The 27,681-nt window shown below is 44.6% G+C and overlaps 1 protein-coding gene across 4 annotated transcripts in view; it reads left to right on the top strand.

Annotated features, from left to right (window-relative positions):
- The first annotated feature begins 1,060 nt into the window (after positions 1-1,060).
- CDC27 (cell division cycle 27) overlaps positions 1,061-27,681 on the top strand; it is a 37,201-nt gene continuing 10,580 nt past the window's right edge. For 2 of the 4 annotated variants that reach the window (XM_084804442.1, XM_084804440.1), the window contains exons 1-10: positions 1,158-1,443; positions 9,503-9,578; positions 10,829-10,976; positions 14,326-14,451; positions 15,584-15,681; positions 20,945-21,099; positions 21,202-21,413; positions 22,924-23,038; positions 25,726-25,841; positions 26,051-26,150. In XM_084804442.1, coding sequence (XP_084660568.1) covers positions 1,417-1,443; positions 9,503-9,578; positions 10,829-10,976; positions 14,326-14,451; positions 15,584-15,681; positions 20,945-21,099; positions 21,202-21,413; positions 22,924-23,038; positions 25,726-25,841; positions 26,051-26,150 — 1,173 coding nt within the window. In that variant the 5' untranslated portion in view covers positions 1,158-1,416. Of the gene's footprint in view, positions 1,444-9,502; positions 9,579-10,828; positions 10,977-14,325; positions 14,452-15,583; positions 15,682-20,944; positions 21,100-21,201; positions 21,414-22,923; positions 23,039-25,725; positions 25,842-26,050; positions 26,151-27,681 lie in introns of all 4 variants that reach the window. The other 2 variants (XM_084804438.1, XM_084804439.1) reach the window with 2 other exon arrangements.

Below are 27,681 nucleotides of genomic sequence, written 5' to 3'. Positions count from 1 at the left end.
GCATTTGGTGGCCAAAATATTTGAGCTTCAGCTTCAGTATCTGTCCTTCCAATGAGCAGTCAGGGTTGATTTCCTTTAGGATTGACTGATTTGACTTCCTTGCGGTCCAGGGGACTCGTAAAAGTCTTCTCTAGCACCACAGTTCAAAAGTATCAATTCTTCGGCGCTCAGCCTTCCTTATAGTCCAGCTCTCACAGCCATACATTACTACTGGGAAAACCATAGCTTTGATTAGACGGACCTTTGTCGGCAAGGTGATGTCTCTGCTTCTTACTATGCTGTCTAGGTTTGCCATAGCTTTCCTCCCAAGGAGCAAGTGTCTTTTAATTTCATGGCTACAGTCACCGTCTGCGGTGATCTTGGAGCCCAAGAAAATAAAATCTGTCACTGCTTCCATTTCTTCCCCTTCTGTATGGCAGGAAGTGATGGGGCCAGATGCCATGTTCTTAGTTATTTTAATGTTGAGTTTCAGACCAGCTTTTGCACTCTCCTCTTTCACCCTCAACAAGAGGCTCTTGAGATCCTCTCCGCTTTCTGCCATTAGGGTGGTATCGTCTGCATATCGGAGGTTGTTGATAATTCTCCCGGCAATCTTAATTCCGACCTGTGATTCATCCAGCCCGGCGTTTCTCATGATGAGCTCTGCATATAAGTTAAATAAGCAGGGTGACAATATGCAGCCTTGTCGTACTCCTTCCCCCATTTTGAACCAAGCGGTTGTTCCATGTCTGGTTCTTACTGTTGCTTCTTGACCCTCGTACAGGTTTCTCAGGAGACAGGTGAGGTGGTCTGCTACTCCCATCTCTTTAAGGATTTGCCACAGTTTGCTGCGATCCGCACAATCAAAGGCTTTGCGTGAGCTGGGAACACTTCCCAAATAAGCTCGGGAGCGGGAGGAGGCTCCTCTCGCCTCAGTCGCGGGCGGGCCGTTTCGGGCCACTTCGGCTCTTTCCGTCAAGAGAGACGAGGCGGCGTGACGCGGATCGGGGGGCCGCGGCGAGCCAGCCGTCGGGGCGACGCGTGCTTTCGCCTTCTTTCGGCTCTTTCCGTCGACAGCGAAGGCCGGAGTCTGGTCTTCGAGGCCATTCGGGCCCCCTCCGTCGCGACTCGGGAAGGGGCAGTGGCGGCGGTTTCGCCCTCGGGTGTTTCCGCCCCTTTCCGTCGGCCGCTCGGAAAGACTCGGCTCCTGACGGGCCAGGGCCTTCCCTCCGCTCACCTTCCCTCCTTCACGGCCCGGTTAACGGTCGCTGCCAGTTTAAATGAGACGGGGTCCGGGCCGCCGCCGCCGCCGCGTCACCCGCTGAGGCGGAGTCTGAGCCTGTCAGGAGCAGGAGGGGGGAAGAGGAGCGAGAAGGGGGTGCCCTCCCCCCACCTCCCTCATCCGGGTCCCGTCCCTGAGGGGGGAGCCGGGGCAGGATGACGGTGCTGCAGGAACCCGTCCAGGTACGGACCCCGGTGGCGATAGGCCTACAGCGGGGAGGGGGGGAGGCCGGGCGGGGGCACGCGCCGGGGAGCGGGAGCGTTCCTGCCCCTCTCCTCTCTCCTCTCCTCTCCTCTCCTCTCGTTTTCCCCTGACGTGGGAAGGCTCCCTCGCAGGTCGCCTTCCCCTCCTGCCGGGGAAGTGGGGGTGGGGCGGAGCGGGGAGGTCTTCTTCAGTGTAACTCTGCCCGCATTACTCGCCCTGTGGGTGTCGCGCGCGGTGGTGCCCGCATCTCACCCCTGGATCGATCAGCCCCCTTCCCTGGGAGGAGCCATGTGTTGCTTTAAAATAGTCCTCCCCACTTCACGCCCGTAATCCTTCCCCCTCCCAAACTCTCAGCCACCCCTTCTCCGACCCCAAGAATGATCTTTTGCTTCTCTGTCTCCCCCCCAAACAGACAATTGCCTCCCCTCTCAGCCCTCATAAATCCTTCCCTCCACCTTCCCATGAAAGATCTCCCCCTGTCTAAGTCCCCTTTAGTTACTTAGCCGAGTTTTGCTTTGATATGGGGCTCCTAATGGTTTTCCTTCCAAAAGACTGAGCAGGCTATACCTGCTTATCAACACTGGATATCGCTTCCTCTCCTCTGCCCTCAACCATCACAATCCCTGTCTGTTTCCCCTTTCCCCTGAAGGGCCTTCTCTTGCACAGTTTCATTCCATGCCTATATATCCTCCTGTTCTTACTTCTTTGCCTCCTCTTTGCCACTCCAGGATATTATTACCCAACCACCTGCTTGTTCCCTTCCCGAACCATTATCATGCAGGAGTCTTCCTGGGAAGGCCTGGCCCACATGGTGCATTTCCTCCTACCTCCCAGTGATCTGGACCTCCCAGTGAGGTTCTAAAGAGGGCCCCATATTTACAGCTCCTCTCTTGCTGCAGGAGAATGTGACTAGGGCTGGAACAATATTTCAAAAATATAGGAGCCATTATGAGGTTTTCAGGTGGCATTTTTGCATAGAGCTGAAAAGTTTTGCAAGTACTAGGAGGTGTCATAAAACTTAGGAGTCTGGCTGACCAGGAAGTTGGGATTTTTCCAGCCCTCAGTGTAACCTGCCTTTCCCTTCTTTATTACAGGAATGCTAGCCTCCTGTTCTCTTCACCCATATTCTTTTCATCTGGTAGTAGTGGTGGTGTGTTTTTTTAATTCCAGCTTCACAAATACTCTAATTCCAAGGATTCTTTTGGTATCCTGTGCATGCATTCCAGAGTACAATTTCTTTTCTTACCTCTTTCTCAGTCCCCTGTACATGCTGACTGTCCTGTTCCTCATTTATTTATTTAGAATTCAATGCCATCTTTTTGTGAAGGACAAGGTTGAAGCACCTTAAAAATTGTAAACATAAAAGGAATATCTGCTGATAATGTGAAAGTAACAAAGTGAAATCATAATTATCCCAACAAGATTAAAAGCCTCATAGATGCCCCTTTCTCTTAATTGTGACCTCTAAAAATTATGCCAAACAAGATTTTATAGCACAAACAGAGGATGCTTGGCTTCAGATTTTTTGCAGGTCTCCAGTGAGAGAGAATTGTGGGCACCTGCCAAGAATGGCTTTAGCAATACACCTAGTAAAGGTTTCTGTGTAACTCAAAAGCCTGCATATTTCTGTCACTGTGGCTAACATACTGGGGGGGGGGGGCATCGGCAATTGCTTGAAAGGTTTGAGAGCCTCCCTGACGCTGTCTTGCCCAAGCAATTCAGAGGATTTGGGTGCACAGTCCTCTTGAAACCCTGGTTGACTTCTAGGATGGGGGAATAACTAAGGCCATTGACAAGATCTTTCCTGAGTGTCCTCTCTCACACTGCAGAGCCAGATTTGCTCCCTGATTTTCCTGGTAACTGATGGCAATGAAACAATTCAGGAGACACCTAGAATAATGGTGGAGAAAAACTTGAGACTAATCTGACTGAATGCAAGCTAGATATCTTCTTTGGGACTACTCCATGGTGCAGATAGCAGCAAAGAAAGTTTACTTTTCCAAAACCGTCTGCATCAAGTCAGCCCATGGAGCTTTTCAGAGTAGTGAAATGTCACTAGGACATCAGAACCTATAGGGTTCATTGGATGATATCTTGGTAGCCTGCTGGAGATAAAGTCACTTGCATCCATGCCAACTTTGACTCTACATTGATAGACCCAACTGATGTATTTCTGTAACTGCTTGCCCTGTTATGGATTATTTTCAGCTTGTGCAGCCTTAGAATGTGGACTCGATTCTTGGAAGTGTGAGGTTGATCACTTCTGTGCTTAACCGCTGCCTGTCTTGGCTAGCTGAGGTAGCCAAGTTGGGAGAAGGAAGGGTGATTAATGCTTTTCTGAGTGAGGAAGTTATATCATCTAATTTGAAAATTGTAGTAATGTGCTCTCTGCTAAAGGAGTCCGCTCTAGTTTCCACCATCTTAGACAATTACAAGGCAATGCCCAATATTCCATTCTTGGGAAAGATGGTCAAGTGTGTGTTGACGGCCCACTCCAAGATGATTGAGTAGGTGATAGTGACCCAGTGCCAAGATTTTCTGTTTGAGACTAATGAACTTGACCCATTTCTGTCTGGCTTCTATCTCAGGTTTGGGACTGAAACAACTTTGATTGCCCTGTTTGATGATCTGTGATGGGAACTAGACAAGGGGAGTGCATCTGTGTTGGATCTGCTGGAAGTCTCGGTGGCTTTTGATACCATTGACTATGTTACCCTGGATTGTTGGGATGCGGGTTGGGGGCACAATACTACAGTGGCTCCTGGCCTTCCTGGAGGAAAGCTTCCAGAATATGGTCCTAGGAGATATTGGTTCAGTGCCTTAGCTTTTGGCCTATGTTGTTCTGCAGGGTTCTATCTTGTTCCCTTCAGTATTTAGCATATACATGAAACTGGTCAGAGAGATCATCCAGATGTTTGGAGTCGGTTGTCACCAATATGTGGTTGACTGCAGCTCTCTATGTCCTTACTGTTTTAGACTGGGGAGGCGGTGCAAGTCCTGAATTGTTGTCAGAGGCCAGTATTAGGTTGGATTGAGCAAACAAGTTCACACTCCGTCTGGACAAGACAGAAGTGCTCTTGGTCAGTAGGCCAATTGACCCAGTGATAGGGTGTTGGCCTATTCTGGATGGGATTTCACTCCCCTTGAAATACAGGTTTGTACTATTCAGCTTGCTCCTAGAGTTTGTGGTTAGGAACACCTTTTTTTTTTTTGCTCCACTTCAACTTGTTTGCCAACTGCACCCATTTTTGGAGAAAATTGACCTGGTCATGTATGCCTTAATTACCTCTAGACTGCATTATTGTAATAACGTGCACTACTTGGAACGGCCCTTGAAGACTATTTGGAAGCTTCAGCTACTGTAAAACACTACCACATGAATTCTCACTGGTGCCAGGTTTCAGGAATATGTTACACTCCTATACTAGCTGACACAATCCAGTGTGCTGGTCATTACCTTTTAAAGCCCTTAAAGCAGTGGCCCTCAACCTTTTTGGCACCAACACCGGTCTCGTGGAAGACAATTTTTCCACGGACCAGGGGGTGGGGGGATGGTTTCACTGGAGGACTTCCGGCTGCTGGGATGCAAATGGCGTCCGCATAGCGGACGCCATTTGCATCCCTGTTCTTTGCAGTAATAGGCTGCGTAAAGGTTTATGTAGCCTGTTACTTGAAGAACAGGGATGCAAATGGCATCCACTACGCGGACGTCATTTGCATCCCAGCGGCCGGAAGTCTGCCAGCAGCCAGAGCCGGCCGGCAGCTTCACGGACTTGCTGTGGAGCGGAGCCGGCCAGGGCCGGCGAGGATTCCGGGGGAGCGGGGACGGATCGCCTCCCCCCCCCCACGGACCCAACGTAAGGGGGTTTCGCACACCCCTACTGCGGCTCGGATCCTAACAGGCCATGGACCGGTACTGGTCCGCAGCCCGGGGGTTCGGGACCCCTGCCTTAAAGGACCTCTTCCACCCAAATGAATTTTACAGCTCTTTGAGATCTTTTGAGGCCCTCTTGAACATCCCTTTACCTGCTGAAGTATGCTTGGTGAAGATATGGGAGAAAGTTCACTTGTGGCACCCAGAATATATAACTCAGCGCTCCAGGACATTCGGTTGTCCTCCACTTCACCAGTGTTCCTCCAACTGAAGACAATGCTTTTCTTCCAAACCTTTAATGTATGTGTTACATGGGGCTCTCCTTCTTTAGTCTTGGCTCTTTTCAGTGCTAGTTTAATTTTTTAATTGCTGATTTAAAAATATTTTTATGGACTCATTAGTATTTCTTGTTTAATATTGTCATTTTATAATTTATTTTATTGGTTTTGTTATATATGCTGCCTTGAGCACTTGCATTTCAGGGATGGCAAAGTGGGAAATAAGTATCTTAAAGGTACAATCCTATGCATGTTTAGACAGAAAAAAAGACCTACAACTCCCAGTATGCCCCAGCCAGCATGTTGTAGGCCTTTTTTCTGTCTAAATGTGCATAGGATTGTGCCCTAATAAATCTGTGCCTCATCTTTTGTTTTGCCTTATAGTGAGCCCAAAGGTCTGGATTGGGATTTCTTGTTTTGGGCAAATATTTTGATTCCCTATGATCCTTGTCCCTAGACCATAAAATACACTGTAGATTTATCTCTCTGTACTCCCTTCTTCTTCTCCACTGCTGCCTTTTGTATGTTTTCTCCAAGGACAAGAGAAGGAAATGTCAACCACATCATCCATCTTGATGTTTCATTTCAACTACACAGGCTTAAATAGTTTTTTGTTGTGGTGGTTTCAGGTGCATTATATTTGAAATGTGGGCCTTTAATATTACTCTTGGCCACCCTGATCCCTACTTAATATTGGGATGCACTGTTGGTAGCTGTGGTTGTATATACTCCCTCTTGGAATTGGTGTGCTAGGTCCTAATGCCTTTTATTTTTCCTTGCATATTTAGATATGTTAATGTGACTTCTGTTGCCTTCCAACAGTAGCCACAGTTGCAATTTCTTATGATAATCCAGTGGAGGCATGGGCATAGATTTTAATTGTACCGCCTCAGTGTGGAAAGATATAATGACCTTGCTGTTATTGATGAAACAACCCACAATCTGCAACAATTTAGGGCTAGATAGTAGTTTTTCCTCTCTGTGGATATCAGCCAGTCTTGGAGCACCTTGACGTGGATGGGTGTACCGCAAAATGTCAATGGCCTCGATTTTCAATATTACTATATATGTAGTAACAGCACGGTTCAGTCATGCCGGCCACATGACCACGGAAGTGACTTCGGACAGCACTGGCTCTTCGGCTTAGAAATGGAGATGAGCACCACACCCTAGAGTCGGACACGACTGGTTGGGGACACCTTTACCTTTTTTTTATGCTTATAACAAATGGCTCTGACTGTTGCAGTTGTATTTAACCCCCGAAATGCAAGTTCCCTGGATGGGGGCATAACTGCACCACTTTTCCCTATGTGCCATGTTTGTGTCTGCCTGCCACTATTGCTGAATTTGCTGACGAAATTGCTGCGGTAGCAAACTTTTGTTTGAAAACAAGGCACACAGGGAGTGTGCACCTTGTTTGGAAACCCAGTTGCACTCAAGGGAGGTTTCCAGGAGCCTGATTCTGCTTGCAAGCAAGTCACACACTCTTTGTATTCTTTGTTTTCAAGTTGCCACCACAGTAAATATGGGAATGGAGGGCACAAAAAAGGCCAGAGGGACCAGATGTGGCCCATGGACTGCATGCTGCCCACCCCTGTGCTAAACAAACAACGTCCGGTATATTTATCCCCTCGTACTAGGGGGAGGACCCAAGTGGGAGCAAACACTGTGCACCAGCATACCGCTTGTTCATGGTAAGCCAAAATTCCCCAGAATCCTGGCTTATTGCTCCGTGTAAATGTGGCCAATACTTTTATGGGATGTTGTAAGGGCTACTGAGAATAAACATGTACTGGTTATATAGCACTTTCCCCAAGTATTTGTTGTTGTTGTTGTTGTGGGGTAGCTGGGATACTGTAAGCAGCTCGGCTACCTCCCTCCAGCTCTTGATATAAATGCCCCTGTTTGTCTTCTGAATGGGCATCTACACTTGTACAGACCTATAGAAATATTAGCCGTTGTAGAAATAAGTCCACTTGTAGGCACATGTGTGTGTACCTCCATTTTCTTTAATTCCCCCCTGTCCTGTTAGCTAGTGCATCTAAATGTCTGAATTTATGTACAGGTTACAAAGCCTGGTAGTTATTGCAGAATACTCCAAAACCTACCTTTTGTTGCTCTGTTTTAAGGGGTAGAAGAAAATCAGTTAACATTGATTATTGAAAGGGGAAGAAATGAAGATAAATGGCAGAAATATCTATCTTACCTGCTGCATTTTGTCCTATAAGTTTAGTCCCTGACAAACTTTGCATTTTGGAACCAGAAAGTTATACATATTCAATAAATGTATGCATTGTTCTTGCTTTCCTTAATATTTCATAATGGCAAAAATGGTTTGTTGAGAGTATTTAACTGGCCACAGTTCTGAAATGTTCTGTACGGCTTGTCCAACTTTCACATATCAGTAGAAATGTTCCCATTAACATGAATGAAAGGCTAGTCAGGTTTGAAAATATGTATGCATTGTAGAATAATTGTAGAGTACTCTGTTCCCTAGGGCAGCCCTTCCCAACCTGGTATTTTCCAGATGTTTTGGATTACAACTCCCATCAGCCCCGACCAGCATTGCCAATGGCCATGAATTATGGGAGTTATAGTACAAAAATCTAGAGGGCACCTAGATTTTTGGGGAAGGCTGTCCCAAGGTAAGAGATACAAAATAAATAAGGGCAGTGTCTTTCTGTTGAGCCAGCTTATGTTGCTGGAATTGTTTCCCAGCTTTCTGAGACGCATGTGAAGAAGAGAGATGTAAAATTTCCAGAAATTTTGAAGCCATGGGAAAAAATGGGTTTTTTTCCAGGGGCTTTTGGGAAAAACAGAAATTTTGGGGAAAATGGAAAAATAAGCAATACTTCGTTTTGGAATGGAAATAAGGGATGGAAGGAATAACTATGCTGGGATTCCTACAGAGAGGGTTTAAAAAACATTTTCCCCACCGTTTCATTATTTCCAGACATTTTATATCTCTAGTCTTTCTATAAAAGTGTTCTTATTACATAGTGTATAGAAATCATTTTGCGGGGAGTAAAGGCTGGGTAACAATATATAAACACTGTGTCTTAAATTCTAAAAGAAAATATTTCATAATCTAAAACTGTTCAATTTTCCAATTTTTCAGAAAAAAACTAAAAACAGTCTTTGAACAAAACAGAAAAAAACTGGGTATTTTCTGAATTTGGGGGGTTTTTTCCTAGGCCTTCACATATCTAGTGAAGAGCTCTCCATAACTCCAAGCGTAGTATTTTCACAGACTGTTTAACCTGAATTATGTTTCACTTTCTCAGATAATAGAAATGTTATCTATTCTGTATCCATTTCTGTACCAATGGTTCCCAAAAGTTTCAGGGCTGTGTTGTGCCCTTGGCAGATCTAATGTATACCCCATCACTGTAAATCCATACACATGTACTTGCACCAGCCATCTCCTATTCTTTCTGACTTACGTTTTCACTAGTTGGTCCTGTCTCCTTTTCCATTTCAGGGTGGCTGAGAGGGGATGGGGAGGCATGTGTGGATGTTTGGAGGAGAAATATGTCTCCATTTTGGGATGGGAGGAAGGGCAGTACAATTGCGGAAAACATTGTCTAATTTTCATCCAGATTGGTTCTCAAGGTGGTTTACAGTAACCATAATTAAAATCATTTAAAAAACCTCAAACATTATAATTATTGTTATTGCTACTGTTGTTGCAAGAATTGTGGTATAATGGGATATGTTATTTTACTTCCCAAATTTGTTTTGGAATCAACTTAAAATATAATTTTAGACGAATGTACATATTAAAATGGAGATATAATTCCATTTATCATTGGTTTCTCTTTGTATCTAATGTTGCTTATAATGCGAATCTTCCCTTTTTTTCTCCCTTACCCCACTTTCATATAGGCTGCTATATGGCAAGCGCTTAACCACTATGCTTATCGGGATGCAGTGTTTCTGGCAGAGAGACTGTATGCAGAAGGTATGTATCTGCTGTGGTACTAGGTTTTTGGCAGTTTTGCCTAAGTATTTTGAAGAGCTGCTGTCTCGGCATTCTTCATTAGGTCATAATGTTGAGATCAGTGGTGAAAGTGGGCAGATATGGTCAGGTACAGAGTGTTAACTTAAAATTGACTAGTGGTATGGAAGTCCTCCTGTAAGCTTAAAAACCTATTAATTGGATTGTGTTCTCACAATGCTGTCAATGAAGGAAGGTAGGGGCAGGGCTTAAAATTTAAAAAGAGGATGCCAGGGTTCATCCCTGTTTGAGAGCTCCGCCGTCTGTCTGGAAGAAAGCTAAGTCCAAATGCATGGAGATGGTGCAATTGCTAAGTGATGAAAAGTACTCTTGCGTGCTGGAGGGAGCAATCCTATTGGGATAGGCATCCACCTCTGAACTTGGAGGCGACTGCCTATCCAATGCAAGGTGGGAGGACTGCGGAGGGGATCCTCTCCTCCCCACTCCAGCTGCCTTGCATTTGTGGCTAGACGGCCAATTTTGGCTGTCTAGCTGCGGGATGTCAGAGTGCAGGGTGGAGAGGCCGGACGATGCATAGGAAGGGTTGTACCAGCACTTCCACACACCCCACCTCCAGGAACACCCCCTCTTGCCCCGCTCCATGCTGCTCCTACAAGCCCAGAGCCCGGGGACGATCTGTGCTGCCTATGAGGAGGGGGCGAGGGTGGTGGTTCCTGGATACCAACCAATCCTATGTCCACCTAGCCACTGTCTAGTGGCCATAGGATTGTGCCCTAAGTGTACTTTATTGTATTAAATTATTTCATATCTGCTTATTTTAAAAAGGGGAATGCATATAGAAGAAAGGGTGGTGCTAAATGGGCATGGTTAAAGGCCGGGAGGAACAATGAGAACAAATAGTACCTAGAAGAGATCCCGCCCCGCCCCGCCCCGCCCCATTTATACCACTGGTTGAGAACACTGCACAGCTCTTAACACTGAGTAAGTTGGAGCACATTGGTGGTTGTCTGCTGAATAATAGATCATGATGTTCCTGTAAGATGCTGAAGTCCAGAGATCCTGTGTGCTTGCCAATAAAAGGATTGCAATCAACTCCGCTAAATAAAGTTAAGTGAGTAAATAATCCTTCTGTTTTCTTTTACATTGGACTGGCCAGGAATTAGAAAGCACCGTAATGGTTTGCACCCAGAGGTTCAAATGACGGAAAGATCCTAATGCTTTCCCTCCCCTCTCCCCACCCCCTGTTTCTTCAGTGCACTCAGAAGATGCCCTGTTCTTATTGGCAACCTGTTACTATCGCTCAGGAAAAGCGTACAAAGCATACAGGCTCCTTAAAGGACACAGTTGTACCACCCCGCAGTGTAAATATTTGCTTGCCAAGTGCTGCGTTGACCTCAGCAAGTAAGTTGCCTCTTCGATTTGCTAGTGCTGCTAGAAGATGTGGGCCTAATGAGCAATGGCCCTTTTGCTAGAAATCACTACATGTACTAAAGTTTTTACAAAAGAAATGATGAAGAATATAGAAATATCTTCTTAGATCAAATATGAAGTATTTTAAAGTATCTAGCTTGGGCTTTTAAAATACTAAATGAGATGATCTGTAAATTTAAGCATTTGGGGGCACTGCAAGTGTTACAGAATCATAGAATAGTAGGGTTGGAAGGGGCCTATAAGACCATCGAGTCCAACCCCCTGCTCAGCGCAGGAATCCAAGTCAAAGCATCCCTGAGAGATGGCTGTCCAGCCTCATCTTGAATGCCTCCAGCCCACCACCTCCCTAGGTAATTGGTTCCATTGTATTACATATATAATATGTCTGTCATGAACACGTTTCTCCCACCATTGATCAAGCTGCTGTAATGTCCTCAGGATGAATGTGTCATCAATATAATATTGACAGAAAACAGTATATAGTTTCTGTGAAGAAAGTATTGCAATGGTTGCTGAAGGCTGGGGAGTTGAATGGCAGGAGGACCAAGAGGTATGGAAGTTAAGTGTCATGGAATCTAAAGACTAGGGAGTTGAGGAAACGGGGACCAGTGTGGAAGAAGGACTGTGGAAAATAGCATACATGATCCAGGGACAGGAGGGAGTATATACTGTCAGCAGGAATGGAGTGGACAGGAAGAGCTGTGAAGGGTGGGGGGCTGTTGACCAAGGGGTCAAAAACATGGTGTGTGTGCATATGTGCCAAATTTCTTTTAATTTAAAAAACATGGTGTGTGTGCATATGTGCCAAATTTCTTTTAATTTAAAAAACATGGTGTGTGTGCATATGTGCCAAATTTCTTTTAATTTAAAAAACATGGTGTGTGTGCATATGTGCCAAATTTCTTGTAATTTTGAATAAAAGGGGTTCAATGTTTTTTTATATACTAATCAATAATAATATTTAAACAAATGTATCTGAGTATGTAGATATTCTTACACTTTTCCTTACACTTCTTCCCCTGTCCCCTCGCTTTCCTTTCCCTCCTCATCTCATCTGCCATAGCAATGCCAGAAGGTAATGGCCTAGGTCATGAAAAAGACATTGGGCAGGTTCGCACATGACGCTAAGCCACCCTGCGAATAAACCACGGTGGGTTGGTTGTTCGCTGAACAACCCATGGTACGCCTGACAGATGATGGGGCTTGCCGTGGCTTGTCTCCCTGCCAATCCTCCAGCCGTCTTTGCGGCAGAACTCATCTTGTCTCCTTGCCCTGGCCCCCTCCCTGCTCCAGTCACTACTCCTTTTCATTTACCACCTTTTTCCCCCCAAATGTGTTCTTAATTTTTAAATTATTATTGTTCCCCCTATTCTTTTGCAAGTTCACAAGAGAATATTTTTGCCTGTCTGATACATGTAGTCTTGCATTGTCAATGTCCTTGTACATTGCACCTGTCAAGGGGAGCGCTAAAGTGGAGTAGGTAACATACAAGGAAACTGACAAGGCAAGACTGCAGATAGGGTAATTTGTGCACAGTTGACAAGGTCCAAGTGAAAAATAATACTAAGGGACAGGAGGAACCCATCTGCACAGTCGGGAAGCCCTGAAAAGGGGAAAAATGTGAGAGTGATAAGTGCACCAAAGGGGGGGGGCAATATCGCCCACTTGGCAATGTAATCCTCTTGCTTTTAAGTGTTGAACTGACACTTGTCAGAGTTCCCCCTCCCATTCAGCACTTTCACAAGTCTCCAGCAAGTCCAGAAAGGGGAGATATTGGCTCCCCCTTTATTGCAGCTCCTTTTCAGAGCAGTTACTGCAGATGTGCAGATTTCTCCTGCATGTACTTCCCATCCTGGAAATTTGAGCAAATTTCCCCTCCATTTACTTCCCAGCTTTTAAATTTGTGCAAACATTCCTAACAGTTTAAAAAAAAAAAAAAAAACCTTAGAGGGTGACTCAGTGGGATGGAGCAAATGAGGCTCCCACACCAGCAGTACTTTACTTATATCCTCCCCCAGTGGGGCCCCATTCCATTGCATGCAGCCTCTTTCTCAAGATTTTTTAAAAAACTGTCAGGGAGATTTGCACACATCCACTGAAGCGCAGGTACTGCAGCAGTAGCTGCTCCAAAAAGGAGCCTCGAAAAGGGGTGGGGAGTTAATATTTCCCATTTCTGGATTAGCTGGAGACTCGGGGAAGTGTTGAAAAGATGGAAGACATTGAAGTGTCAGTTGAACACTTAAAAGCATGAGGATTACATTGCCAAGGGGGAGATATAGTGTCATTCCCCCCACCCCACTTTCGGTGTACTTCTTTGCCTCCCCCCCCCCCGCCTTTTCCCTGCTTCTGAGTTGTGCTACTGAATGTGGGGGGGAATATAAACCTGACTGCGTAATTTTGAGGCACCGATATTTTTTTTAAAGGTGATAAACGAGTGACAGTCCTTCCAAAGGGCTGTTTGGGCATTGATGGAGGGGCCATCACTGGCAAGGGAGGCTGGAGGCAGCACTGGTGACATCGTGAAGAGCAGCATGGGCTGTTTTGTTGGTCTTGCCAAGCAGCTCTGTAGCCGATCCTGACAGCCCACAATAAAATCGTTCTCCCAGATAACATGACAACCTACCATGGGTATGAACAACCCTACAACAAGCCATGGGTTCTCAGGGTGGCTTGTTTGTGAAAATTAAGCCACCCTGTAGAAAATGCACCAGGTTCTGACAGCGTAACAGCCACCATGGCGTTGTGGTTTGTTTTGTCGTACGAACCCAGTCATTGCCTAAAGAGTCTGTCTTTCTCTAGCAATGCTAGGAAAATTCTAGGTAACTTATTCATATTGCTGCAATGGTCCCTGAAAACAGGGCTGCTACCACCACTGCCATCCACACTAAGCCAAGGGAAGGATACCTGCTTCCACACAGATATCCCACTTTTCCTGTGCATTAGTTGTAGAGTGCCACTGATGGGGAGCCACAAGGAAGCAGAATTTTGTGTGTTCCACATGTAGAGAGACGCACTATCTAGCATGGCTTCTATTTCTTCATCATGCTAGAGCTTCATAAGGAACCACAAGGAAGTTTATCTCAGCGAGGTAGGTAGATTTTTGAGATGTGCACAAAATTTAAATAATCTAAAGCGCCATAACAACCACGTGGGGAAGATTTATTTTGTAAATGGGGAACTGCAGCTGAGGGTACTCACCTTGTCTGTGGCAGAGCCGGGATTTGAATTTGTATTGGCTACGCTACCAATGCTATTACTCACTTTTGTTCCTCTAAACTTTTTTTAAAAAAAACTTTCTTATTTTATTATCTGTAAACAGACTTGCAGAAGGCGAGCAGATCTTGTCTGGTGGAGTGTTCAACAAACAGAAAAGTCATGATGACATTGTGACAGAATTTGGTGACTCTGCGTGCTTCACACTTTCGCTCTTGGGGCATGTGTACTGGTATGGCTTTTCCTCTTTTTAGGGATAAGCTATCATTATACCAGCATAAGAATTCCTTGTGAGTAAGCACCTCCACTTGCATTGTAATGCTGAAGGCTGGAACATTTTTTCCTGAGTAAATCTCTTTATGGGGAAGGCTCTACCCTGATAGATGGGCTAATGGTCTGACTGTGCGAGGCACCTTCATATATAGCTTGGAAATGTCCCACTTACTGCACTGCTTTGCTATGCCATAGAATATCCCAAGGGTTATAATGTCCCATGGAATTAATACATCACCATTCTTAGGAACTCTCAGTTCTTCTGCAGACAAGAGGTGTCTTGCACAAATAAAATAGGCAGAGTTTCAGGTTTGACTTCACTGCATTTTTGTCCCTCATTTCAAGATGTTTTGGTCCTGATCGTGAAGAGTCCTCAGTTTTTATCGGGCATTAGTAGCCAACCAAAATCTGATAGCAATTGAATTTGCCCTTCCCTCAACACCACACTGAGGTTCAGAGGCACTCGGAAGCAGTGAGGTCTGCTGTTTACCTACTGCCTCTGGTGCCAAGCAGGAGGTCAGAATGTGCCCCTCCCCCTGAGCCTAGAGAAGGTGTAGGCTCTGTCTGTTCTTGTACTAGGATTTGGAGGGACTAGTAAGTCTCAGAATGCTTTCAAAATACAACACAAGGTCAGAGAGGACCCCCCCACACCACCACCACTGGGAAGCACATTTGTAGACCCCAGCTGGCTCTCCTTCATATTAGAGGGCTCCTGTCCCTGGGGTTAAGAGGGAGATCTTGACCATTCAAGACCATGACCATTCTTGAGGTAGGAAACATCTTCCAAAAAGGGGTTGGGACACCTTAGCTAATGCCATCCTTCAAAGAAGCCCTGTAGTCAATTATCGTCCTCCTATGTTGTTGGGTTTTTTTTAGAAATGCACAATTTGCATATGGTTTATGGTAGAGAGGCAAGTGGCTCAATTAGGAAATGTACAGATTTTCTGATTTCCATGCAGCCCTCCCAAATATTGCAAGAGAGATTTCTGGGGTTATTTATCCAAGCCATGGGAAATGGCTTAGTGTTCTTCTTGTTTTCCTGCTGAAATCTCTCCTCAGTGCTCTTTTTCTCCTCTCTTTCTCATTAACAGCAAGACAGATCGGCTTGCCAAAGGATCTGAATGTTACCAAAAGAGCCTTAGTTTAAATCCTTTCCTCTGGTCCCCTTTTGAATCGTTATGTGAAATAGGTAGGTTTTCTTCAACTCTTTCTCTGGGAAGAGAGGGTTTGTTACCATCCTCGGGTGCTCATGATTTTGGTTGAAGGTGGGAGGAGGCAAAAGGAGAGTTTTCAGAGGTTGCATTCCTGGCCTGCTGGGGATCTGAGTTCTCTTGGGGCAGCAGCATATGAGCTGGAAAACACTTTTTTGCAAATGTTTATTAACTTTTCCTTTGAGGCTTGCATGACTTAGCTATCTCTCTTGTGCTTCAATTCATGATAAGATGGGAACCATAACTCACCCCTGAATAAGTGAGGCACCCACAACTAGTTTATTCACAAATTCTTTTGCTAGGACTGATAGAGTTGTGGAGGGGGAGAGCTGGTGCAGCCTACTTTTGGAGTTTCTGTGATGCATAATAATGTTGGTCTTCAGATAGTAGCAGTGTTGCTGGTCTGTAAGTGAACACCAACATCCTTGGAGAACGTTAAAATAAAGTCAGGTGTCATACTGCAGAGCTGAATACAAGCTGTAATGGCCTCCAGACGTTCCAGAGGTTGGAGGCCTTGCAAAGGAAGCACCACTTCTACCTGTGTGTCATTCAGAAATGAAAACGGAGCTCAAATCCAGAGCAGGAATATGTGTGTCATTTTGATTGGTTGTTTTTGCTTCAGCTGCAAAAAAAAAAAAAAGGCTTAAGGACAGTATTGTCACTGTTTGTGGCATAACATGTAAGGCAACCGAGGCAACCTTTCATTTTGACTTATTAGTGTTTAAAAAACACTAATAAAAAAAAAACACTAATTTAAAAAAAAAAAACCCTTCATGGATCACTGTCTTGTTGTGGCGAAGGGGCTTGCGTAACTCAGTGAAGCCATAAGCTATGCCGTGCAGGGCCACCCAAGACGGACAGGTCATGGCAGAGAGTTCTGACAAAATGTGGTCCACTGGAGAAGGAAATGGCAACCCACTCCAGTATTCTTGCCAAGAAAACCCCATGGAACGTATCACAAGGCTAAAAGATATGACGCCGGAAGATGAGCCCCTCAGGTCGGAAGGTGTCCAATGTGCTACTGGGGAAGAGCAGAGGGTATTTCCAAGTAGCGCCAGAAAGAGTGAAGCGGCTGGGCCAAACCCGAAAGGACACTCAGCTGTGGATGTGTCTGGCAGTGAAAAGAAAATCCGATGCTGTAAAGAACAATATTGTTTAGGAATCTTGAATGTCAGATCAATGAATCAAGGTAAGCTGGAGGTGGTCAAACATGAGATGGCAAGATTGAACATCGACATCTTGGGAATCAGCGAACTCAAATGGACAGGCATGGGCGAATTTAATTCAGGTGACCATCATATCTACTATTGTGGGCAAGAATCCCTTAGAAGAAATGGAGTAGCACTCATAGTCAACAAAAGGGTGGGAAAAGCAGTACTGGGGTACAATCTTAAAAATGATAGAATGATCTCAGTACGAATCCAAGGCAAACCATTCAACATCACAGTAATTCAAGTCTATGCCCCAACCACTGAGGCTGAAGAAGCTGAGGTTGATCGGTTCTATGAAGACCTACAACACCTTCTAGAACTAACACCAAAAAAAGATGTCCTCTTCATCATAGGGGATTGGAATGCTAAAGTAGGAAGTCAAGAAATCACCGGGATAACAGGCAGGCATGGCCTTGGTGTACAAAATGAAGCAGGACAAAAGCTAATAGAGTTTTGCCAAGAGAACATGCTGATCATAGCAAACACTCTTTTCCAACAGCACAAGAGGCGACTCTACACATGGACGTCACCAGATGGTCAATATCGAAATCAGATTGATTATGTCCTTTGCAGCCAAAGATGGAGAAGCTCCATACAGTCAGTAAAAACAAGACCTGGAGCTGACTGTGGCTCAGATCATGAGCTGCTTCTTGCAAAATTTCGGCTTAAATTGAAGAACGTAGGGAAAACCACTAAACCGTTCAGGTATGACCTAAATCATATCCCTGATGAATATACAGTGGAGGTGAGGAATAGATTTCAGGGATTAGACCTGATAGACAGAGTGCCTGAGGAACTATGGACGGAGGTCCGTAACATTGTTCAGGAGGCAGCAACAAAATCCGTCCCAAAGAAAAAGAAATGCAAGAAAGCCAAGTGGCTGTCTGATGAGGCTTTACAAGTAGCTCACGAAAGAAGGGAAGCGAAAAGCAAGGGAGAAAGGGGAAGATATACCCAACTGAATGCAGAGTTCCAGAGAATAGCAAGGAGAGACAAGAAGGCCTTCTTAAATGAACAATGCAAAGAAATCGAGGAAAACAACAGAATGGGAAAGACGAGAGATCTCTTCAAGAAAATTGGAGATCTCAAGGGAACGTTTTGTGCAAAGACGGGCATGATAAAGGACAAAGAAGGCAGGGACCTAACAGAAGCAGATGAGATTAAGAAGAGGTGGCAAGAATACACAGAAGAACTATACAGGAAAGATCTGAATGTCCCTGATAGCCATGATAGTGCGGTCACTGAACTTGAGCCGGACATCCTCGAGAGTGAAGTCAAGTGGGCCTTAGGAAGCATTAGTAACAACAAAGCTAGCGGAGATGACAGTATTCCAGCCGAGCTATTTAAAATCCTAAAAGATGATGCTGTTAAAGTGCTGCATTCAATATGCCAACAAATCTGGAACACTCAACAGTGGCCACAAGACTGGAAAAGGTCAGTTTACATTCCAATTCCAAAGAAGGGCAACGCCAAAGAGTGTTCAAACTACCGCACAATTGCGCTCATTTCACATGCCAGCAAGGTGATGCTCAAAATCCTACAAGCTAGGCTTCAGCAGTATGCGAACCGAGAACTACCGGAAGTACAAGCTGGGTTTTGAAGAGGCAGAGGAACTAGAGATCAAATCGCCAACATTCGCTGCATCATGGAGAAAGCAAGAGAATTCCAGAAAAACGTCTATTTCTGCTTCATTGACTACGCTAAAGCCTTTGATTGTGTGGATCACAACAAACTATGGCAAATTCTTAAAGTGATGGGAGTACCAGACCACCTTACCTGTCTCCTGAGAAACCTGTACGAGGGTCAAGAAGCAACAGTAAGAACCAGAGATGGAACAACCGATTGGTTCAAAATTGGGAAAGGAGTACGACAAGGCTGCATATTGTCACCCTGCTTATTTAACTTATATGCAGAGTACATCATGAGAAATGCCGGATTGGATGAATCACAGGTCGGAATTAAGATTGCTGGGAGAATTATCAACAACCTCCGATATGCAGACGATACCACCCTAATGGCAGAAAGCGAAGAGGATCTCAAGAGCCTCTTGTTGAGGGTGAAAGAGGAGAGTGCAAAAGCTGGTTTGAAACTCAACATTAAAAGAACTAAGATCATGTCATCTGGCCCTATCACTTCCTGGCATATAGAAGGGGAAGAAATGGAAGCAGTGGCAGATTTTACTTTCTTGGGCTCCAAGATCACCGCAGATGGTGACTGTAGCCATGAAATTAAAAGACGCTTGCTCCTTGGGAGGAAAGCTATGGCAAACCTAGACAGCATAGTAAGAAGCAGAGACATCACCTTGCCGACAAAGGTCCGTCTAATCAAAGCTATGGTTTTCCTAGTAGTAATGTATGGCTGTGAGAGCTGGACTATAAGGAAGGCTGAGCGCCGAAGAATTGATGCTTTCGAACTGTGGTGCTGGAGAAGACTCTTACGAGTCCCCTGGACTGCAAGGAGGTCAAATCAGTCCATCCTAAAGGAAATCAACCCTGACTGCTCATTGGAAGGACAGATAATGAAGCTGAAGCTCCAATATTTTGGCCACCTAATGCGAAGAGAAAACTCCCTGGAAAAGACCCTGATGCTGGGAAAGACTGAAGGCAAAAGGAGAAGGGGACGGCAGAGGATGAGATGGCTAGATAGCATCACGGATGCAATGAATATGAACTTGAGCACACTCCGGGAGAGAGCGCAGGACAGGAAGGCCTGGCGTGCTATAGTCCATGGGGTCACGAAGAGTCGGACACGACTGAACGACTGAACAACAACTGAACAAAGTGTTTAAAATGCAGAATAAAAACTTTCAGGTCACATCAGCCTCTGCTCAGGTTGGGTATCATTTTAAGTGAATGCATATGTGTGTGTGTGATGTTATATATTTCTGTGCCAGGGCACTTTGGTTCCAAGATAGGGAGGAAGTTGGAGTTAGTAGATGTTTAACTGAATGACATAGACCATGATGGTAGGCTTTCATTTTGCACACACAAAATTCTTGCATGGAGGATAGATCTGTCAATGCTTATTAGTCATGAAAGCTAAATGAGATGTCTTTGCTTGGAGGCAGTATATTTCTGAGTACTTGATACTGGGAACCAACAACAGGGCATTGCCATCACCGTCTTACCCACTCTTGAACTTCCTGGATGCATCAATTACTGATACCTGGTTGCAGATAGAAGAATGTTTATATGCATGAACTGACTGGAACTTGGAGACAAAGGGGTTGAAACTAGACCTGCTGTTCTGTGAATGGAAGGGCTCTGTTCCAGCAGAGATTGGATCCAGCAGACGTTCCCACTCTGCCAAATGGAAATACCCATGAGTGGAAGGGGGAGGTAATTTTTCTGATTTTCCCTTCCTCCTCCAGCCCACAGCATCATCTCCCATGCTGTTCCAGAGGATCCCCAACTCTCTAGAGCAGATTTTCAGGGCCTCTAGCAGGGAGGAGTAATCCGTGAAAATTGTTTTGCCTTCCACCTACTGGAGACTCTAGTTTGCAGAGTTCCGTGTCAAACCGCTCTTGATCCAACCCAAATGCTGGAAACGTTATCTAGTCTTTGGTGCAATATGGCCCAGTCTGGTGTAATGTGTGCCATAAAACCCCCTGATCTAGCTATATATCTGAAGGGACCTGGCTGGTCACAATTGGAGACAGATTAATGCAGGACAGGACGGAATGCACAGAAAAATATATTTCCTTTGGAAATGTAAAATCGTCCAGGAGGTCGGTACTGGTTTTCAGCTGGCACATCTCTAGCGCTGATCAGACTTCAGAGATCATGTGGAAATCATGGAAAGGTATGTTTGTGAAGATGTGTGTCCTGATTATTGCACCTAGGAGGCATGGTGTGTTATTATTTTAAACTATTGGTTGTCAATAACACCATTTAGCAGTACATTCCAGACTGCAATTTCATTTTCGAGGGTTGGGTGGGAACAATGTAACATTTCTTTTTTCTCGTTTGTATAAATCACATCAAGAATTAGACTTCTCCTCTACCCCAAATCCCCTTCTCTTTCTTCACAGGTGAGAAGCCTGACCCTGAACAAACATTCAAGTTAACATCTATACAGAACTTCAGCAGCTGCTTGCCTAACACATGCACAACAGTGGTGTCTAATCACAGCATACCCCACAGGCAGTCAGAGACAGTTCTTATGGAAACGCCGCAGGACACACTTGTGAGTTTTTACCAACCATATTTTACCACCCCCACTTACAGTGTGAGTGCTCATTAGGAACAAATTCCGTGCTGCCTTTAAAAAAATGGTTTTCCATTTCAGGAATTAAACAGACTCAACCTGGAGTCCTCCAACTCTAAATATTCCTCCAACACAGATTCCTCCATCTCTTATATTGATTCGGCTGTAATTTCACCAGATGCTGTACCTCTTGGATCTGGAACTGCCTTCTTAGCTAAACAGGCTCAAAACAAACCAAAAACTGGCCGGAGTCTTCTGGGCGGACCGGCTGCTTTGAGTCCATTGACACCAAGGTAAGGAATTTGAAATCATGTACCAACAACGCCACCTAGTGTACACTGATGTAATAAAACAACAGAGTCCTCTGGCACTGTTAAGAGTAACTGTCTTATTGTGGCATATGAGAACCAGGGGGAAAAACAAAAATTATTGACAGAGCCAAAAGACCAAAAAATGAAGAGTTCCAGCAGGTCCCTGACATCTGTATACGTAGTTCAAATATGTACAAGAACAGTGACCATTCAATTGGTTATAACGTAATTGGGTATAATGTAATATTCCTAGGTCTTCTATGCAAATTTCCCACCCATAGTGGGAGAAAAATCCATAGATCCAGTGAAGAGCTAAGTTAATAAAATCGTATTTGCAGGTAAATTGGTTCTGCAGTTTCCTCCTGGAGTCTCCCTTGGAACTCTTTCTGTTGGTGACTTTCAGGTTAGCAGCAGTATGTTTGGAGAGATTTGAAATGTTCTTCTGCTGATTTATGAATGTTGCCATTTTATGTCAGATTTGTGTCATTTTATCCTTTTGTACAGAGACAGACTAGTTCTTTTGCTGTCCGCATAGGACACACAGATCCAGCTCTACGCACTCTGTGTGTGTTTGAGCATCTCTCGAAGTGGGCTCTAGTCTACAGAAATACATGCCGCTATAACAGTGCAGTCCTCTGCATGTTCACCCAGAAGTAAAGCTCACAGTGTTCAATGGGGCTTACTCTAGTAAGTTTAGGATTGCAGCCTAATTCTGTTAATCTTTAAGGAACCACAGGATTCTTAGTTATATTTGCTGTACAAACTAACACAACAATCCTTCTGGATTTATATCAAAAGTGGGGCTTGTGAGCATTAGAAGCTCCGTTTGCCAAATGTATGGTGCATGAAGCGCTGAGGTTGAATACAGGAGTTCCAAACTCATATGCCTGCCCTGCTTGAAGGGGTCCCTTCATGAAGGGATGCTTGTGACACATTGTCCTCTCAAACTAACCTACCTCATGTGATTATTTTGGGGACAGATGACAGTAGATTACCCATGAGCTCATCAAATGTCTGTCCCTTAGCTGGAGGGCTGAAAGTAACTTTAATTTGTTAGTTTCCTACATTTAACATCAATGTGTGCATATCCTTTTGATGAACATGATTAGTGCCAAGCTGCAGGTGTATGCTTGGCAGAAATGTACCTACACTGCAATATTCTATATCTTGAAATTATTAGCCCAAATTTGAAAACTGTGTGTTGCCCTTTTGATACTGAAAAACAGAATTTGAGCTGTTTCTTCCATGCCTCATTGTTTTTGTTTTTGCTCACTGGATCCTCTTACTGCCATATTTTTAAGCTTCTATATGCATCCATGAGTTCTGGAAAGTTTTGATCTTAAAAGAAAGCCAGGAGTTTAGAGGGTGTATATACGTTCTTCAGTCCCGCAAATTGCCCATAATTAAAAAGTGAAATTCTCCCTTCTCCTGCCCCACCCCCTGTCTTTGAGAAAACATGCATGTTTTGAAATACTTTTGTATGTTTTCTCAGCTTTGGAATCTTGCCATTAGAAACCCCTAGCCCTGGAGATGGATCCTATTTACAAAACTGCACAAATTCTTCTTCCGTAATTGATGTGCCACCTCCAGGAGCCCCTTCCAAGAAGGTACCTTGCATTCAAGGGTGTGCATGTGAGATTGAAGGCAAGGAAATATAAAATTCTGGATAGTAGTTCTAAGAGGGTGCAAGTGGAAAGTGTCAACTTTGTTAAAGCAACTTGATGGATGTTCAGACTTGGTGTATTTGTTCTCCAATCCTTTCACAGTCAAACACTCTAGAGAGAAGTGGCAGACACTTGCTTGAGGATCTCTGATCAAAGAACTCTTGCAGAGAATGTCTTTGAGGACTGAAAATCTCCAAATATTTATTTGTGTTATTCCAAAGACCAAGCTACAATTTCAATCTTACATAAAATTTAAGATGATTATCTTTTAAAAACAGTCGAACCTTTGTAGTCCTTTCTATTAAAGCTACTACTGTTGACTTTTATTTAGTCTAACTAGTAAGGGAGTACAATCCAGAACCAGGGTGTTTGGAATACCCCATCCCTTCCAGCAAAACCTGTCCTTTGAGTCAGAATGGGGGAATGGAAAAGTGTGGCAGGGAGAGTTTACTGGATGCAAGGCAGGCTATGTGGGCCTCTCTTTAAGTGGTCTGGACACTCCAAGATTCTGTGTCCGGCAAGCCCTCTCTGCTACTGATTCTCATTCCATGTATACACACACACACACACACACACACACACACGGGCTGTTCGCACAACATGACAGTCCACCGTGGGTTATTTATTTAACCCACAGTGAGGCTGTGGAATGTGCAGGGCATGTGCGGTTGCCATTTTGAATATGCAACCCCAGCTCAGGGGTTGTTGTGTCATGGTGACCTAGTAAGCATGGGTTATGTGAGGGTTAAACAACCCTCTCATAACCCATGGTGCCTTTTAACTGTCGCATAACCCATGCTCACCAGGTTCACGTGACATGGCAACCCCCGAGCGGCGTTTGCATATGGAATTTGGCACCTGCAGGTGCCGCAGCTCATCATGGGTTAACTAACTCATGACAAGCCGCAGTGTGTCCAAACCTGGTTATGCAAAGGTTAGTTTGCTTGGGAAGGGACAGGTGGTTCTCTGTGTTTGGTTTTCCCAAGCTTTTTTCCTAGGATTCTATCCTTTTGAAAACCCAAATGCATTATGAAGAAAGCCAGGAGGGAGGTTGTCAGTCACTATGTAGTACTCAGAGTTACAGCATTCCTGCCCAGAAGATTCAGGCCTGGTTTATGCATACAGGGAATCCTGAGGTTGTAGAATGGACTCTACCACTTCAGGTTGCGGGTGAGAGATGTGAGCTTTCAATGCTCCCCTAAGTAAAAAGCTTTGTTCAAATAAACAAGCGCATCTCAGAGGGAGGTTTTATCCCAGCCTGCTCCCTGCTTGTTAGTTTTCTGACCAGTGAGTGACACTTGTTTTTATGTATGGAAGCATTCTGAAATGGTACAATTCTTGGGACTCTACTAGCTCACTCTGCTGTAGGTGTAGATCAGGCCTCTCTCTATACCAGACGGCCAGGAAGGTGGAGATAGATAGACAGACAGACAGACAGACAGATAGGATGAGATAGGGAAAGTTTAATTCTCAGCAGCAGAAAATACATAAGAAGACATAGAATCATAGAATAGTAGGGTTGGAAGGGGCCTACAAGGCCATTGAGTCCAACCCCCTGCTCAATGCAGGAATCCAAGTCAAAGCATCCCTGACAGATGGCTGTCCAGCCTCGTCTTGAATGCCTCCAGTGTGGGAGAGGCCCACCACCTCCCTAGGCAAGTCATTCTGTTGTAACGCAAGAAAGACTTTGCTAAACAAGCAAGTTTGGAGGAGGAGAGGGAGATAGTTTAAACCAAGAATGGGCAACGTGTGGCCCTCCAGATGTTGGACTGCAGCTTCCATCAGCCCCCAGCATTGGCTATGCTGGCTAAAGCTGCTGGCAGTTGCAGTCCAACAACATCTGGAGGGCTACATGTTCCCCATCCCTAGTTTAAACTGTAAGTTCCTCTTTATATTTATAAAATACCTTCCCCATCCTCAAAATTTCCATTTTATCTTTTGGAATAGTAGAACTGACATGAAAGATGAAGCCTCTTTGTCTGGTTATTGTCCAGTGCTTCTGGTACATAAATGGGTACCTCTAAATTACATAGACTGTTGTGGATGCACTTGGTGAAGTTAACAGGCAGTTGAAACCAGCATCAGTATGTTCATTTACTACCTTCCTAGCTCTTAATGGTGGACACAAGTGCGTACATGTTTCCTAAGTTGGTTAGCAAACTACAGTCTTGCTTATAAAGCAGATTAATTGGAAATAGCTTGTTTTGTCTGTTCTTGGTTTAGAAATAAGGCATGTAATTCACCAGTTAAGCATCCTAAAATCCTACTGAAACTATCAGAGTGCAGGATTGTGCCCAGTTGCCTTGATCTACTGAATGCAATGCAGAAATTGATTGTCATACATAGCTTTGTGGTGCTGGGTTTGCCTGTGGTGCAGAGAAAAGGGAAGGACGACTTCTAGCAACTTAATGGCATTTGCCAAAGTCTGTGGGTTACTCATGCAGTAATGTGAATGCTATTTTCTGTTGATCATGCAGCTCTCTGGATAACACAACAAACTAATTGCATAATTATAAGTATGTTTAGCAGATTTCCCCCCGCCCCCATTGCCTTTATAAGTAGAAAGTACTAATATCTGTGATAGCTAATAATGTATCAGACCTGTAACCATGTTATATGTTTTTATATAGACTGTCACCAGAATAAGCCAAGCTGGAACAAAGTCTGTTTTCTCGCAAAGCGGCAATAGCCGGGAAGTAACACCAATCCTTGTTGCACAAACACAAAGTTCAGGCCCACAGACAAGGTATGAAATTATGCTTTTGGCCTGCGTCATAATTTTCCCTCCTGTTTCCATGTATACATTTTTCCTTCATAGGCTTCTCCTATTATTATCAGTCTCCCTGCACTTCTAGTTGGGAAGTAGAGGGGGTGAGGGGCACTGCATTCCCTCCTTCCTGCCCCCAAATTCCACAAGGAGCAGCGTGTTCAGTTTTGAATTTTCTCTTCCTTCAGTACAACACCTCAGGTATTGAGCCCAACCATTGCCGCACCTCCTAATGTGCTGCCTCGAAGAAGTTCACGCCTGTTCTCCAGTGACAGCTCTACAACAAAGGTAAATGGGAATTCTGCTGCTGATCAAATAGCAGCTGGAAAATGAGCTCTGTATTCCAGTAGCGTTTGCAAGGAAATGAACAAGAGCCAGAATGGGAAGCAGAAATTTTTAATGTATACATGTAATTAACATGGTACAAACAAACTTACTGTGGCACAAGCTTTTGGGACTGGAGTAGAGTCCATTCAAATGGTCTCTAGGTCCCAAAGGTTTATGCCATAATAAATTTGCTCATCTTTAAGGTGGTACAAGATTCCTGTTGAGTTTTGCTACTAAACAGACTATAAAGGCTCCCCCTCCATAAATTGTTAAAATGGAAGCATTACAGATAACGCTTGCCTTCTTCAGTTTCTTACAGATGTGCAAACACACTCCTTATTTATATACCACCTTTAAGGGTTATATAGTCCTCTGAAGGTAGTACATATTAAAATAATTTTAAAAGAAATCCATAAATCAACAATACAATCTAAAAACAATAAAAAGCAAACTTCTTGAAAACATGTAGTAAAGCCGTACTTGCAAACAGTGGGCAGAATCCAACGAGGTGCTTACGCCCCCACTGATTCTCTTCCACCCCACCAATTCCGTTGTACAAGCGCCCCCACCGTTTGTGCAACATCAATCTAGCACTTCCAGGGCAAGCCGAAGCGAGCAGAAGCGCTTATTTCTGGAAGGAGGCTGGTTGGCGGAGCTCACATGAGGGAGCTCCGCTGACCTGCCTCTTTCCAGAAATGAGTGCTTATGCTTGTTTCAGGGCTTCATCAAAGAAGCGCTAAATCTCCCTTGTGTAAGTGGTGGGTCCCACTTGCGCAACAGAATTGGCGGCACCCACCGCTTGCGGGAGGGAATCGGCAGGGGCAGAAGTGCCCCATGGGATTGTACCCCCTCTGCTGCAAACAAGTCTGCTTTCTTCCAGTACCCCTAAACCCATGGTTTTTGAGCCATCATCCAGAACCATCCATCTCCTTTACACCCTGCTTTCTGTGCTTGCTGACAGCTCATGCTAGGTGAGAACTGCTTGGTATGCAGAACTGAACGTAAAGAGCTCTACTGCAGCTTTCCCCAGGGATATGGTAACAGAAGCTGGAAGCAAACCTATTATGGGCATAATACATTCCCTTGATCACCTAGTTGATACTGCAATCGAAAGTGTATCTTTGTGTGTTTGGTACGTTGTATTCAATAATATTTACTGTACAAACTAGTCCAAAGCCATGGTACTTAAATTGCAGCTAAGGCTCTTCTAATTATCTGTGTGCTTGAGATACAGAGAGAGAGATTAGCTCGATGTCTGCTCTCCAACTCTTGCACGCTGCATTGTGGATTGTGTGGATTGATTGGTGGTGAGCAGGCAAGTCACTGGGAGCTGGAAGGTTCTCCTTAACAATAGAGTGTTGGATTTTTGTCCCTTCCAATTTTGTGGTTCTAATTCCAGTAACATTGGTATGTCTTTAGAACAGGGATCAACCTTTTTTCCTTTGAAGGGCTGTTGACCCACAGGAAAAGTCAAGTGGGCCAGAACCAAAAG

This window comes from Heloderma suspectum, chromosome 6 (genome assembly GCF_057233095.1).
Source record: "Heloderma suspectum isolate Gila_16-S chromosome 6, 16-S_ref, whole genome shotgun sequence".
Taxonomy (NCBI): Eukaryota; Metazoa; Chordata; class Lepidosauria; order Squamata; family Helodermatidae; genus Heloderma; species Heloderma suspectum.
The sequence above is the reverse complement of the archived record's forward strand: the minus strand, read 5'-3'. Positions and strand labels throughout refer to the sequence as shown.